Source organism: Micrasema longulum, unplaced genomic scaffold (assembly GCF_059751315.1).
Source record: "Micrasema longulum isolate JH-2025_06_02 unplaced genomic scaffold, ASM5975131v1 h1tg000185l, whole genome shotgun sequence".
In the NCBI taxonomy this organism is placed as follows: domain Eukaryota; kingdom Metazoa; phylum Arthropoda; class Insecta; order Trichoptera; family Brachycentridae; genus Micrasema; species Micrasema longulum.
The window spans coordinates 436,970-454,170 of NW_028277390.1; the positions used below are offsets into that span (position 1 = coordinate 436,970).

The 17,201-nt window shown below is 32.6% G+C and overlaps 1 protein-coding gene across 2 annotated transcripts; it reads left to right on the forward strand.

Annotated features, from left to right (window-relative positions):
* The first annotated feature begins 1,281 nt into the window (after positions 1-1,281).
* Positions 1,282-16,977, forward strand: LOC148283862 (uncharacterized). Of its 2 annotated transcripts, none has more exons than XM_088243063.1 (4): positions 1,282-1,453; positions 10,442-10,714; positions 13,282-13,555; positions 16,794-16,977. In XM_088243063.1, the coding sequence occupies exons 1-3, from the start codon at positions 1,387-1,389 to the stop codon at positions 13,551-13,553; spliced, it is 612 nt and encodes a 203-aa protein (XP_088099189.1). In that variant the 5' UTR covers positions 1,282-1,386; the 3' UTR covers positions 13,554-13,555; positions 16,794-16,977. The 2 variants fall into 2 exon arrangements, with proteins under 2 accessions (XP_088099189.1, XP_088099191.1); XM_088243065.1 differs by having other exon boundaries at positions 1,283-1,453; positions 10,442-10,687.
* Positions 16,978-17,201: the final 224 nt, after the last annotated feature.

A 17,201-nucleotide genomic window follows, 5' to 3' on the forward strand; every position in this document is an offset into this window, starting at 1 on the left:
TCTTCCATACATTTTGTCAACAGCGCTCAAAAGTTTTCAAAATTGTATGTGTGCGACGTTTGTATTCATTCATTATCTCCTGCTTGACTTTTAACTTTTAATTAAATTTTTTAATTTATCTTTTCAATTTTAACTTTTTAAACTTTAATTCTTAATTTTAACTTAATTTTAATTTAAACTTTTAATTTTAATTTTAACTTTTACTTTTGGTTTTAATTTTAACTTTTGATTTTAACTCTTAATTTATACTTATTCATATATACATCTACTACCTGCATCTAATAAATTATTGTTGGTTGTGAATTTTTACAAAGAAATTGAAATGTTCATTGAAGCAGAGAGAGAGGGGGGAAAGTAGAGTGGGAGCTATACAATGTCTTCTTCTATTTATGTACTTTTTATTTAATGTTTATATTTTTACTTTTATAGAATTTAATTATTTTTCCCCTCTCTTCCTGCATTCATAATAAATTTGTGTGAAATCTGTAATTGGTCTTACTTTTTTTAATTGTTCTTTTGTACCTTGTTTTCTATAAAGACTATGATTTCCTTAAAAAATAAATAAATATGTATGTTAAGTTTATATTTGAAGCACTTACTTTGTGGTTATACATTATAATGATTTTAAAATTAGTGGTCAAAAACAAAGTTGTTTTATTTATTTTATTAAATGTGTATGTATATAAATGTGTGTAAATTAATGTGCGAGGGTGACTTTTTTTGAGTGAGTGTGGGTGCGTAAGTAAAAAAATGTCATTTAAAACCTGTGTTAATATTAAAAAGGGTTTAAAATAGAACTTGAATTATTTGTTTATACTATATTAAATTTAATTTTTCAATACGCGGTTAACGTTTCGGTACTTTAAAAATATTTTTTTGTAATTTAGCTTAGAAGTCACCATATAAATAATATGTCTAAAAAAATCCCTACACCTGTACAATATACAACGAAAAAAACACGTGCAGTCTTGGGAATATGACGATTTATGTATATGTATCTACACACACGGAATACTTTATCTAGGGTGCAGCCACTCCATTGGCATTAAGTGTCAAATTTTATGCATACACAGAGTTTCATAAATATATGTGTAAATTTTTCTTTTGACCCTTTATAAATAAATTCGCTATAATCAACCGCGGTCAAGTGCGAAGGCCTCGAAGCCTGTCGACCCCTGTTACGCGCGTTGTCGTTTGGTTTTTTCAGGCTTCGTCATCCGGCCGGGGCGGAAGGGGGAAGGGGAGGCATATATAGCGCGGGAGTCCGGCGGCGGCGCTAACTACAGACGCGGAGTGCTCTCTCGCCTCACCTCACCTGCGTACAGTGCGTGACGGGCGTGACATCGTGACAGGGTGACGAGCAATCGGGGTGAAATCGGCAACAGGATGAGGGCTGCGGTTCTAGTGTTGGCCATGGCAGTGCTGGGGGCGGCAGCGGCGCCGTTAGAAAAAGGTACTCAAATTTATCCTCCTTATCAACTTCGACAGCACTCACAAATACAATGTTTGTTTATCGTGAAATTTTACTGTTATTATCAAACTACTTGCTTATTCTTGCTATTTTCCTTGTTCCGTAGACTAAATATGTTTTATACGATAGATTTTCTACAACAGACTAAAGGTTTAATTTTTATATTGACAATAGGTAGTTGCGAATCCTCATGATTTTTTCTTAATTTTTATTTAACTTACTGTGATCATTGTCGTTGACAACATAACAGGTTATAAATATATATTTTGAAATAAATTTTTCCATGCGCAGATTTCTCAGTTATATTGCTGATGGTTACAGAAAGAAAAAAAAAGAAAAAAATAGTCATTTAAATCAATAATTTGTTAATGTTTACAGAAGATCCAATGAATCTTATGTAATAAAATTGAACCAAACTACAGTCAGATTTTTTTTTTGGAAGGAATAAACCGCTTAGCTTCTATTTAGAGGCTTGTCAGCAGGTGGGAAATAAGGAATATGGAAGAAGGTTATGAAAAAATACACCGCAACACCCAGACCAATTGAGGAAAAATATTTCTTGAATTTTTTTTTTCAACTGGTGGATATCGAACCCGCGACGCCAGTTTCACAGTTGGTCGTCTAACCATCTGCGCCACGGCGCCCGTCTAATTTTTAACCATAACAAATAATACTCGCTTTTAGATAATGTTAACGACGTAATATTATATGGTCAAAACAACAGTTTTTTTTATGCCGGAGATTAAATATTCGATTTAACGAAAGGATAAAGCACGGAAAATTTGTTATTATTATTTAAAATAGCATAATGTTTCAGTCTTGTAATAATATGTATTACAGGATGCCTTCATTAGACGGCGTATTGTTCGAATCGCTTTATAAATCAGTTTCGCTAAAGTTTTTCCGCTTCTGTCTTAAGAATTGAAGTATCTCTAATGAACACCAGCGCCAGTTCCGGCGCAACCTATCTCCACCTCGGCGAATCCTTTGCTTCGGGCATACCAGACCTCGCTTGTTCGTGCTCAGCGACTTAACCTGTTATTGAACTAATTCACGGTCGAGCGAAACGAAGACTGACGTCTTCGAATATTAATCGAGGTGATTTCACACTAAAATCACGTAAATTATTCTTTGATCATGATCAATCTAATGAATTTCATCAAGTCGCTCACGAAGAAATTGATGATGAAGAACTTGATTTTTGATCTCTATTTCGAATCGTACAATGCCGAAACATAATATAAGATAATGCACTTTGAACGTGTGATTTCAATATAACCTTGTTCGTTTCGCAATACGAGAAATAGTCGGTGGAGTTATTCAACGAGTTTGTTTACAACATCGAAGCGGAATCATCAATATTATAATATTTTTGTTTCATCATAGACTCCCCCGGGGTAATTTTATTCCGCCATTGAGTAAACAACGCGACGCGTGAATCATCGAAGCTAATCAAACTGTTCCAAACCACTCGGATATGGTAATAAGAATACTCTAAAGCACGTCACAGCTCGGAAAAGCCCAGAATCCTCGGGTAGAAATGCCACCACATTGGGACGTGATCGGGGAATTCGCCGAACACATTGGCATTGTGGTGGGAAAATATCGCGCCAACTTCGTGACCAAACAATCACGCTATTATTATTCTAATCAAACATCGCATCGGAGAAATAATCACACCTCACTAGATTCCACTCGAGACATTATTTACACATCATCTTCATTACGTTAGCGATCATGTTATAACTGCTCACGGAGCCCGAAGTTTGTAAAATAATATTAAGAATGGTCATTATGAGTACATCAGTAAACAGTTCGCAAATGTACTATAGCTCTGTGCGAGTTGTCGCTTGAAATATTGTTTTATGACAATTGCGTTATAATTTGTATTTTAATGCTTTATTTTAGGTGTTTTCCAATACAAAATGAATAATTATGATGAATAAGGTTATAATCCAAGAGTATGCGAAGGTCATTTCACAATAATTTTACTTTAAAGGCTAGGAAATAGGAATTAAGAATGGATAATCTTAGGTTACTACACAGGGACTTTAGGAAATTTTCACATAGTATGTTAAAGACAATATTTTGATTTTGTCCAAATTTTTGTAGACAAGGACTAGATTCGACTCCCCGAGGAGCTGTTTATATTAATATATTACAACAGAGATGAAGAAAATTTTAGAGAAGAATAAGATTTTCAGGCGTTGCCTAGTATTTAGGTGAAATAATATAATTAGTTGAACTTCACCAGGTTTAGCTCTTTAACTTCACAAACCTTAGCGTATGAAAGAATCGAAGGAATATAGATTTTATTTATTTCATTTCGTTTATTTACTTTTTTAGTTACATTGAGAACATTACAGAGTATCCAATTAATTCTCAACACATTACAAAATATACATTTCAGATTTAATAAGAAAAGATAAAAAAAATGTAAATTGTCATGTTAAATTGACATACATATTACAATTTGGAAATTGCCCTCCTAAGAGAAATCCCACCGTCATGAAATATATCGACATCCGAGGCGATACGATTGAATAACACGATTGCTCTACCTACCGGCTCCGTGTTCAAATTGACGGGCGCCGTGGCGCAGTTGGTTAAACGGCCAACTGTGAAACTGGCGTCGCGGGTTCGATTCCCGCCAGTTGCAAGAAAAAATCCAAGGAATATTTTTCCTCAATTGGTCTGAGTGTTGTTGTATATTTTTGATCACCTCTTTCCTCTATCCCACCTGCTGAAAAGCCTCAAAATAGAGGCTTAGCTAGTTATTCCGTAAAATATATATATATATATATCGGCAAAATGGTAAATGTTACACAATATGTAAAGTGTCCACTTATACCAGCCAATGACAGGTCATAAGCCCTGTAGATGCCTAGACTTCTAAAATGTTATTCATCTCTATTGTAATATGTTAGTATGTTAAAGGTTAATCATTGCGCATGAACCACGAAGATCTTTCAAAAACAGCCTGGTTTTGATGATTAATAATTTTATAACTTTAGAAATTTATTATAATAATGAACGTTTCGGAGGTTTTTACGTAGGTAAGTAAAATATGTTATGACGTATGTAAACAAAACCTTAAGGTAACCATAACAATCCCGAATAAGGTAATTGAGTGGAGATAAGACTGCCCCGTTGTGTAGTGGTTAGCACGTTCGCTTGTTTTTTTTGAGGTCCAGTATTCGATTACTGTTTATTACGGTTTTTTGAGCTACAATATTTCATTTTTCCTGGACTGATAACTAAGGCGTCAAACCGACCACCTTACCTTCATGTAACAGATGATAAAACTGAGCTATATTTAGTTTACTAATTCAGTGCCCTATGCACAATTGGTTACGGAAAGAGGGATTATATCGGGTTGTGGTCCCGTGGCTATTGTCTCTGTTAAATATTTGGGTTAACCATAAGAACGCAAATGTTTTATTTTTTTTAAATAAATAATAATAATGCTGATAAAACAGAATCTCAGAATAAATTTGAGTAAATATGATATAAAAAATATTTTACTATTCAATTTTATATCTAGTACCCTATTTTACTATTCCCAAACAATTCAACAACTACAAACGCATTTTTTTTTTTAAATTAAAGCTATGGTAAAAATAATCCTGCTGTCTTCTTCATATCGTTGAAATACTTATTTGTAGGTCATCATGCTTGTAGCCTCATTAGTAGCCTCGGGCTTAAATTTTTTTAATTGATATTTTTTCAATTGCTTATGTTTTCACGGACTGATTGATTATTTTCCTTATTGGGTATTAAACCGTTTGAGTCTTATTAATAAAAAAGGTTACGAATAGGTGTGATAAGAAATGCGACGTAATTTTATGTCCTAATAAATTAATAATAATAATTCATAAATAACAATAGAGAAAATTAATATTTTAATTAAATAGGCATTTACGGGGCTTATGACCTGTCTTTGGATGATTAAGGTGGCCACTTTACATTCTGTGTAACATTTACGTTATCTTCGTAACATTTTATTCCTTCAATTCTTCCATCTGTCGATCTTTGTGCCGGTGACCGACCTCGAGGGTCACTTAGGGGCGTTCGGGTGCTCCAGAGAGTTACGAACATTTCCTATCACTCTCGTCGTAAAGGAGTTTGAACTGGGTGGTGAATTTATTTGTTTATTTTATCTATTTGTTACCTTTCGTCCCTACCATATAGACGACGTTGTAAAGTTGGTAACGTAAATATTTGTTAGCGGTTTCCTTACTAAATTTGGGTAGTGAGGGAAGAAATATAATTGAATCGTTATGAAAAAAAAATTCCTGGCTTCAATGAGTGAACCCGAAGAAAGACATTAAGTCAGTAGGAACAAAAAACATAAATTTGCACACGCTAAAAAAAGGTAAGTTATATTTTTTTTCAATGTGTATGTGTAAAACAACAATTAAATATATCCAATATTTTGAGTTTGTAAAAATGTCTGTAGAAAAGTGACCACTTAAACATTTATTTCCGAAAAAAATTAATAGATCTAGCCAAAGATTGAATAGTTTACTTGAAATCCCTTATTGTAAGTACAGACTCGGGCAAATACACTCATTTATTTTATCTTCAAAACTGTTCAATGGATTTAACAAGGGCAATATGATAGAGATCAATTATTTTAATTTGTTTCGATTAAAACTTTTGTTAAAATCATGGGTGAAAAAAGCAGACTTAAATATTTGCTTTTTTTCATACTCGTATACTTATTATTATCTTATTGTAATTTTTTTATTATTATTGTCAAAAAAAATTATTTTATTTTTGCACTTATTTTTTATATCTTTCGTATTCTTCCAGTAGCCAATTTAAAATAAAATGTACACCTACACATAGGCCATGCCCTCGTGGGATTTTTAAAATTTATTTATCAATATACACGGGACGTAGTGCCTTTTACTTTACAAAAAATACATATTATGTAAAAATAAACACTTTAAATAATATACAATAGATAAACGACAAAAAAATACATAAAAAGTTTATATGTACATATTATAACACAATACTTTCATTCAATAAACACGCTAACATATTGTGTTAAAAATAAATCGCTAAAAGAAATATAAAAATTAAAAAGCACGAAAAAATTTTCCAAGACATCGAACAAAAAAAAACAAAATGTAATTTTACTAAGTTTGAGAAAAAAAAAGATTTTATAAATGTTAAAAATAATAATCCAAAAAACATATAATATATAATCACAAAAATTTATAAAAACTAGAAAAAAAGTAAAGAGAAAGCTAATAAAATTTCTAAAATATAATAAAGGTACGTAAATATAGCTTGACAAATGTAAGTTACCCTTCACCATCTTTGAAATAATTAAAAAGAGTTGATTTATATAAACTATACTTTAAAATAGTTATTGCCTAGTAAGTCGATTCAGAATAACATACAGAATCATACACGAGTATATTGTTTATGTTCATGCAATAGTGAATTTCGTATATGTACCGTATGTATACCTTTTGTAAAATACAAAGAAAAAACATAATAAATAAAAAAACATAATAATAAAAAAAAAAAACAGCCAACGACAGGTCATAATCCCAAAACTTCCACATTTTCTTCTCTAAAACGTTTTCCATCGCTGTTGTCATTTGTTAAATAAATACATTTAAAAGTGCCAAGCATTCTTTAATTTATTTTCCTGTCATAAAATTGTCATCTCAAAATAACACGAAAAACATTTTATATTCGTTTGACCGGTTTTCCAATCATTTGAAATTCTTGTTTTTAAAAGGATTATTGATATAATATGGAGTTATACGATTTATGTCCCCAAAAGTATATTAACATATTACTTAAATGTCAAATAGTCTTTTTCGTTTAAATATGTATGTTTACATATTTTTAACAGCAAACACCAGTGAGCGCCACTTTTTATAAATAACAATCCAACCTAATACCGTGTAAGAGCTCTCGGCTGCAATTCTCGACATGGTTGACATGAAATGCTTATTTCACTCTTGTTTGGCTGTAATGTCAAACTTGTCTCCATACGATACAAGACTTGATATATCTCTCTTTTTTTTAAATGATGAAGTTGTATTTTTTGAAATCTTCAAATGAACATTTTCCCACCGGATTTAGAAAGTAAAATTTAAAAACTACGCTGAATTTTAATACAAAAAATATTTATCCTTGCCGCACGAAGAATGAATGTGACGCCAATATAACAATACATCATAATAAGAGAGAGCATTTGTGATCTTCGGATAGAACTCATAACAAGGAAGACAGAGACGCTGTTTTGTGGCCGGTGTTTATTTGAAACAAACTAAGTCGGTCATTGACAGTGTAAGATGACAGGTCTTTTTATGATTTTAAATTTATTTTTCTGTAAAAATATATATAAACCGGATTGTGGTCTTGTGGCTAGTGTTGCAGACTCACAGATCAGAGGTCCGAGGTTCAAACCTGACTCTACTTCAAGTTGATTTCCATTTCCTAATAGTGAGTTATTTACTACTAGTTGAAAATATCCAACAAAAAATTGAATATTTGGGTAAATTATAGGAACGCAAATATTTCATTTTTTTATGTCGTATGAAAATGTTATTATAAATGTTTACTTTTATAAATTATGGGAAAGGAATTGTCAAACAGTATGTCACCATGTGTTTTTTCTCAACTGTCTGAACTTTAGAATATTCCGTCTTTTGCTTGTGGTAACACGATGTTACATCACCGCGCGCGAAGGAATTATTTACTTAAGTCTTTAAAGAGTTGAAAGGATGTTTTTGCATTCTTATATTAATTTCACAATTCCTAGACAGGCACCTGAAGCGTAAGGCCGATCATATTTTTTTTAAAAAGCCAATCAACAGGCTTACGAGAGCCCTAATAGATTGGCATTAATGATAAGTGGTACAATGGATCAACTTAACATAAAGAATCTTAAAACCTACTTAAACGTACAACGGGTAAAGTCAGGGCATGCTCTAGGCAGACATGGAAAGCGTAGCTTGCATCTTGAATGCATTCCCTTGCTGTGGAAACACATCGACACTACTGTTTGGTGAGATTTTGTGGATGTTCTGAGGATTTCCCAACAGCGAAGACAGCATTATTGATACGCAAGTTACGATTGATCTTACCCTCGCGTTACAAAAATGATCGAGATACGACACTCGATGGCAAGGCCCTATTAAAAAAATATGATATATTGAATTTTTTTACATGAGCATTTTTTTGAACGTTTATTTAATTCCCGCCAAACTGTAAAAGCAATTTTTCAGCAGGGGCTTCTCTTTTCAAATATATAAGTAACACAATATAAAGTACACATAAAAAAAAACATTAAATACAGTAAATAAGAGTACGCATTGTTTTTTATTTATGTTATTTTATTGTGACTATTATTACTATAATTTATTGATATACATTTAAAAAAAACTTATTACTTAGTAGTAGAGACTTTATTAATAATCTAGTAAAATTATATTTAATTGTATAAATTGCATCTGTCTTAAATTAAATTTTATTTAAATTAATCTTAGATAAATTCTAATAAACTGCTTTAATAACATATAATGAAAACTAAATTTTGGTCCATACACAATTTATATTTTTTCTTTTGTGACTATTGGTGTTCACATATAATTGGTAAAAGATGTTTAGTGTTATTATTTGTCATTATAATGTGATATATTTTACTGTCTGTGAACTGAAAATAAATATATAAATGAAAATATAAACAAAATAAAAGTAAATCAAGTCTTTTCCGATCCGAAATATATAAAAAAATAATAAACAAACATCACTTTTTTGAACACCGTTTTAAACTCTTTTTTTACACACTAAACTTATATATGGATTTTTTGAAATATTTAATTTAGTACTCACTCTTATTTGGCATATTATTTATTACTCCTATTTCTTACTTTATTACAGAAAGAGTTTCTAGAAAAAATGTTTTATTTATCATTTCAATTATGTTTATATATATATATATATATATTTATTCTATTTCTATTGATTTCAATGATACTATTATTTAGTTTTTTTTTAATACTACTATATTTTACTATTATACTTTTAGTTTGTTGATTTCAATGATACTATTGTTTTGTTTATTTGAATATGTATGTATCTAAATTTGTATAATTTAAATTTTAATATTTATATCTGTTTATCTTTTTTAAATTGTATTCTTTGGAATTGTATTATTTACTACCTATACCTTGTTTTTCTGGATTGTTATTCTATTGCGTCACATGTCATTATAATTTATCTAATTGATAGTTAACGTATTTTTATTGTTAACTATGGTGTTTTATTGTTAATTACTTAATAAGTTCATAAATATATAAACGAGTATAATTTTGAACGAATAAATATTTATTTAATCTTTTTCTTAAATTTTGTTTATTTAAACAAAATTTAAGAAAAAGATTTTTGAAACAAATTTAACAGTGTTTTTATTTATTTCACTTTTCTTTATTTCGTCCGGGGTCTATTTACTATGCGTAAATACGCCTTGGTCTCTCCATACGCATTTAGAGCGCTTTTTTTGTAAAATTTCCTTTAACTTTTTTGAGCGTTCCATACTGATGGGATATCGGCGTTTGGTAGAAATCTTTAAAGTCCTGTGTTATCAGGTGATAGTTTATCATATTTTATACGGTCAAAACCTTATACATCGGGAAAAGATTTTCGTAGTCATTTTGAGAAGTAATTACGTTGGTTTTTTGTGCTAACAGGCGTAGATTAATGGCGTGGTAATAAGGCGTGGATACGGAAAAGATGACTGAAGATGTTTTTTTTTTTTTACATTTACGTTCTTCTCCAGATACATATGTATATTTTGATACTATTTTCAACTAAAACGAAATAGCTGTGCTTAAATAAAAAATCAAGTAGTGGAAGAGAAAAGTTCGAACATTGTTATTGTCCCTGAACATGTATTAAAAAAAAAACTTTACTTAAACCGATATGTTTAATTTCCAGATCCGGAAGAAATCCAAGTGCTTCGGGTCGTTCGATCCCCGCAGTTCGGGTTCGGGCGCCGGCGCTTCGGCGGCCACGGGGGCGGCTACGGGGGCGGCTTCGGGGGCGGCTTCGGGGGCGGCTTCGGGGGCGGCGGGTACGACGGCTACGACGAGCACGACCACCACCATCACCACCGCGGGCACGGGCACCACGGGGGCGGCTTCGGGGGCCCGGGCGGCTACTACGGGGGCGGAGGATACCCGGGTGAATATCACGGAGGCGACCAGTTTGGTTAGACGATGATGATGTTAGCCTGCGGGCAGCTTGCTCGGGACACACGAGACATTATGTTGATAATCATTTAATACTCAATAATCATATATTTCCTATAATATTTTTTTTGCATTCCTTTCATAATATTATTGTGCTACGTTTAACATAAAACTTTAATTTATTAATCTCTTCCTTGATATCCAGTTTACATTATATACTTACTAGCTTTTATCCACGGCTTCTATCATGTTGTATTTGGGAGACATTATTTAGGTTGTTAGTTGTATCGTTTTTTTTTTGGCCTCGTGGTGTAGTGGTCAACGCGTTCGCCTGCCATGCAAGAGGTCTCGGTTTCGATTCCCAACATGGTTGATATTAAATATTTATTTAAAAGAGTGTTTTCACACAAGAATATTTCATAGTCCCTGGACTGGTACCTGAAGCGTAAGACTGATCATCTCACCTTCATGTAACTGATCAAGATACACTGCGATTGGTGTACCAGTGCAGTACCCTATGCGCCATTAGGTGCGGAAAGGGAATGATGATAATATTTTATCATCTATCAATAATAATTTAAAATAATATTTCGGTTTCAAAGCGACCCAAGCTTCTTTTTCAACGTATAATTAACTAAAGAATCTTGTCCTATTTTGTTTTAACAGTGATTAATAAATATTAAATCGAGACATATGAAGTTAAGAGGTCTAGTCTTTTTGTCATGTTGTTCTCGCTGTGCAGATGGGAGGCGTGAGGCGTGGGGGTGGATAATGCAAAGTTGTTTTATATTTATTTTATTATTATGAATAACCATAAAGTTATCGCTTCGAATATAAATTTAACATTATTTGTATTTAAATGTATTGCAATATTTTATTTGTAAGTGGTCACTTTTTGTACAATTCGTGGTTTAATGGTCTCCGTGAAAATACTGACGACTCAAGTTTAATTCTCGACTCGGTCAAAACACTTATTGAATCTATTCTAAAAGTCGACCTTGTCAGAAATTGAATTTGGGACTAAATTGGTAGCTAAACTCGTTTACCACAGCATCAAGAGGTGGACATCATTATATTCACTCATCATTACATTCACTCATCATTATTAACTTTTCAATCATGTAATCATAATTCTGAGCGATTTGTCTATTTATTCGTATACAGATATTTTATAAAAGAGAGTGCTTTTTGAGAGGAAGAAAGTCAAAGTAATTACAGAGCACTGAATTAAATTACATTTTACATACATATTTTACTCACGAACTTTTGATGGCTTTTTAGGCTGTGCCCTTGTTAAGTCATAAAAATTTATAAAAACATGTAGTACAACAATACTAAGAATAACAGTCTAAAAATAAAAGTAGCCAGTTTGCACATTGTGTATCATTCGCCATTTCTCTCATTGGCATATTATAACAGAGATAAAGAACATTTTAGATTAGGGGATATACAAGTCCAGGCATCTACAGGTCTTATGACCTGTCATTGGCTGGTTTAAGTGCTCACATTACATACCACTTCTGTAGCATTAACAATTCCGCCCATATTCGAACTTCTATGATCTTTAAATTTTTGAATTCTTCCATTTGTTGATGTTTGTGAAGTTTAAGAGCTGAAACCTTTATTGAAAAATTTATATATGGGTCAAGAAATATAAGGATTAAAAACAAATTTTAGGCGATGCCTAGTACGTGATGAAACAATTCTATCACCCGCATCAATTAAATTTTCAGCTCTATAACTTCACAAACATCAACATTGAAAGCCCCACCCACTCACCCGAATCTGTTTTAAAGGTTTTGTGGCCTCTTTTCAGATCCGCACATTGCAATAACAATTTTTTTTTCAGCTGTAATGAACGGTAAATTTATTTATTTTTTCAAAAAATCTTTGTTTTCAAAAGATTTGCGTATTTTTATTTACCGCTTTCAATGCCCCGATCGCCGTCAGAACAACCAGTCAAGTATATATCAATTTGTCTGTCCCCCTCAACCAAATATTCCCAATTCTGACGGCGATGGGGTATATTAGTTCATCAGCTTGTTAGTAAACCGGAAGAAACAAGTCCGATCGGGAGGACCATCAACACAAACATGAACAGAGCAGAATTGAAGGAATATGTGTAAATGTTTTGAAGATGAATATGATAGATAGAATAGTTTATGTTACACAGGGTGTAAAATAGCCACTTAAACTAGCCAATAACAGATCATAAACTCTGTAGATGTCTGAATTTCTATATTATCTTTTCTAAAATGTTCTTCTCTGTGTTAAATTAACAGCTCTCTTCTAATATGTTAAAATTAACAGCACTCTAGGGGGTTTAATCCGCTCCTTGTCTGAAAAAATTTGGACGATCTAATTGTTGATTTCTCTCATGTTTAAATATTCATAGAAACGGATCTTTTATTCGTACTTATGATGATTTTTGTCAAATAAAAGATATTGAACCTTTTTTCAAACCATCATCTCAAAAACATGTTTTTTTTTTCCGTCGCTTCGCTTTATTTTGCAATTAAAAAATATGTTATAATTAATGTAATACGATGTTTTTGCCTCGAATACGATATATTTTGAATCTTGCAGGAGGAGGATTCGGCGGCGGAGCGAGCCAAGCCAACGCCGCGGCGTCGGCCGGGTCGGCGGGCGGCGGGCTGGGCGGGTTCGGGGGCGCGGGATCCCAGGCGCAGGCGGGGGCTTCCGCCGGCAGCGCGGGCGGCGGCTTCGGGGGGCTCGGCGGACTAGGCGGCGCCGCCTCCCAGGCCTCCAGTAACGCCAACTCGGCCTCCTTCGGCTTCGGCCCCTTCACGGCGAGCTTCTCTAACTCCAACTCTAACGCTAACTCCATCTCGGGATGAGCGTAAGTCCTAAAACAATTGATCAACAAATTATATCTGCGTACTCGTCGCAATAATACACCCGCAGTCCTAAGCGCACTCATCTACGAGCATCGGTGCACACCTACAGATTATAATTAAAATGGCTTACGCGTCGTTGTTTTACTTTGGTATTTTAAATTTATTATTAAATATAATAATGATTATTATAATTAATTGATTGTATTTCGCTACAAGTCGAGGGAAGTCCGAGAATACAAAAATATGTATTTCATAATATTTCATTTTAATTCATTTTAAATTTATTACAACAGAGAGGGAGAAACATTTTCGAGAAGGGAATATGTCCTGTAAACTATAAGCCCTGTAAACACTTAAACTCCCATATTCTCTTCTCATAAATGTTTTCTTTCTCTGTTGCAATAAATTTAGATGTTGTTTATATCGTAAAGTATCACTTGATAAGAAATCGTGTGTACTTTGAAACCAATAAAAAAATAAATAAATAATAAGTGGTTTAAAACAACGTTGTTTTATTGTAATAAATAACCACAATGTTTATGGAGTGATAGTTAAAAAGAGATTATTAAATCACCCAAGTACCAAAATTAAATTAAAATACGTTAATAAAAGTGTTAATAACAAAGGATATGATAGTGAATGTAATATAATAATATGTATTATTAACTAATAGGAAAAATTGTTAGCTAAATAATATGCTAACTAGCTGTAGAAATAGTTTTTTTTTATCGCTTAATGAATTGAAGAAATCAAAAACATTAATAGGATTTATAAGAATATTTTTAAATAAAACTTTGGCTAAGTTTGATAGTCTATGAAAAAAAAAAAACCACCCAATTTCTTCATTGACAAGATGGTCACTGAGATGGCTTGGCCGTGTAGAACGAATGGATAATGAAAGAATGGTAAAACAGATACATATGGCGAGAATGAACGGCAACGTAGGACGTGGATGGACATGAAAGAAGTGGCATTATCAGATGAACCGAAATCTGTAGTCTGGTCATGTTAAAAGCAGACGCATACGAAGAGCGTGTATGGCAAGATATATGTATGTGAAAGAAGCTAGAAATATACATATGATGCGGTCCATCCTCTACAGGGAAATGGCATGATGGTAGTAGTAGTATTAGTAGCAAAAAAGTACAAACAATTTTGTTTGTTTAAAAGACATAATTAAGTATGCCATACTTGACATCTTTTTAAAACTAATTATAGCGGTAGAAGTATTACACAAAAAATGTTGATTTAGATGAAACCGCAATAATAAAATAGAACTGGGCATAAGTTGTTTGAAATATTTTGTATGGAAATGACATCAAAGCCTGGTGGCCTTAAATAGGATCCTCAAGTCAATTTCATTCACCAAGGAAGGACAATTTACAATATTATTCACAATATTGTGTAGTATATATTGCCGTTTATTTAGTTTCACCGCGCATCGAACATCTGATTGATTTAATGCATTGTTTTTCAACCTGTGGGTCGCGACCCCCCGGGGGGTCGCGAGAGGTCGAGAAAACTTCAGTTTTTTTATACAACATATAATTTGTGAGACTTAAATAAAAAGTTGATAAGAGTTAAAATTATTATATTTAACAAAATTTCCCTATAATCAATCATACAAGTCAGAAAAATGCTAGTTCAAAACATGTTATTACAAAGAAAATAAATATTAAAAATGTGTTTAAATAGATAATGATTACATCTGTACTTGCTTATCTTCGTTCATTTTAATGTGAAGGTTGCGCTTGAGTTTGTTCAATTAATTTCTCCCATCGTGGATCCGTTTTTGCCTCATTAAGTATTAAATCGTTTTCCAAATTTAAGCGATTTCTTAGTTAACATTTTATTCGCGCCATTGATGAAAATGCCAACTCGCACAAGTACGAGGTAGAAAATGGAATCAAACATTTCAAAGCCTCGGTTGTTAATTCCGGTTATTCTGTTTTTCTTTTTAACCAAAACGTATCCAAATTTTCAGACTTGAATTCCAAGTCTAACATCCCATCGGCAAATAGTTCGGCAGCAGATTCTTTTTGAGCTTAGTTGCTAAATTTGCCTCGTTTATAGCTGCATTTAAAAACGGATTTAAAATCCATCTTTGCCCAGTGTTATCCGATATCTCTTGCACTGAGAAGTAATGGCACAATTCTTTCTTCAAATTATGTAACACCATTTTCATACCAGATATATATGAGTTAATGTTGATCTCGCTTCCGACTTCTTTAATGAAACGGACGAAAATGAATCAAAGTTGTTTTGATTTATAGATGATGACCACAACTCAATTTTTTTTATAAAGCCATGGAGTTTGTCTTTTGCTGTAATGACATTTTCATCACGCCCTTGAAAACTTTTATTCAAGTTATTTAAATGTTCAAATAAGTCAGAAAGAAAAGCCAATTTTAAAAGGAATCCCGGGTCAGAAATGAATTCAGAGTAATGTGACTTGGCTTGCTGTAAATATACTAATAGTTAATAGTTGATAACCACCTAACTTCTGTATGGTAAAGCAAATTACGGTGTAGTGTCCCCATATCTTCACAAATGATTCGAAACAATCGAGTCTGCAACGCTTTTCCTTTAATAGAATTTAAAATGTTAATAATAATATTAAGAACTTGACTGTATTCTTGCGGTAAAGATTTGGCTGCAAGAGCTTGGCGATGGAGAAAGCAATGCATTTAACAAGCGTTTGGCATCTGTTCTTTCAGTCTAGCAATAAACCCACTCTTCGCACCAGTCATGGCTTTTACTCCGTCACTACAAATAGCAATGCATTTTTGTGCCCAAATGGCGCTGGGAGTCTAACCCTAACGATATATTTTATTTATTTATATACATCTAATATGTTTGTATTTGTTTGTTAGTTATCAATTGGCCATGTCTTCAATTTAAAATTATATGTTTTACGTACTTAATACTTAATTATATTTTTATATCAGATTGCAAATAACGCAAACGCCTAAAATTTAAGTATTATATATTTTTAACATACACGGAAAAAAGGGTTGGGGGGTTGCAAAATATTTGTTGATACTAGGGGGGTCGTGTCATGAAAAAGGTTGAAAAACGCTGATTTAATGTAATTATTGCCTTATGTGGACGCTCGATTATTAGACGCGAATATTTAAGATTTAAACGACTATGCTATGACAAAGAAAGAAAGCATAGTAATAAAATGTAAAAACTTTTCTAATCGAGAAGAAATCTAATACGTAATTTTATTTTCCCCAGGATTATTCCGTAAGCCGAAGAGGAGAGAAAAATAGTGGGTTGGCTCAAGACTGAAGACCCGAAGCGGGAGTACGGCGCGCGGCGGCAATTGCCAATGCAATAAAGCCATCGTTTATATTGTAATTTATTATTAGGTGTATTATATGTGGCGAAAGTTAATTTTATAATAAAATGTTAAAATTTATGTTTGCGTTTTATTCTAAATAGCCGAAATGCTTTTCTATCAATGAGAAATTGGATACAAAAATGTTTTCTTGCCCGGGGTAAAAATAAGAGCATTAAATTTTTTGGCAAAGTTTCTTAAAAGTGTACTAAAAAAATAATAAAAAATATTTTGATAACAACAGACTTCTTTGAATAACGTCACTGGTTCATATAAATCAACTTATGATATGAGAGCTATGGAAT

Bases quoted from the DNA above. Each gene is read 5' to 3' on its own strand.
- LOC148283862 (XM_088243063.1), top strand. From the start codon at position 1,387: ATGAGGGCTGCGGTTCTAGTGTTGGCCATGGCAGTGCTGGGGGCGGCA. The intron at 1,454-10,441 runs GTACTCAAATTT...TTTAATTTCCAG, and splicing joins AGCGGCGCCGTTAGAAAAAG to ATCCGGAAGAAATCCAAGTG. The intron at 10,715-13,281 runs GTTAGACGATGA...TGAATCTTGCAG, and splicing joins TCACGGAGGCGACCAGTTTG to GAGGAGGATTCGGCGGCGGA.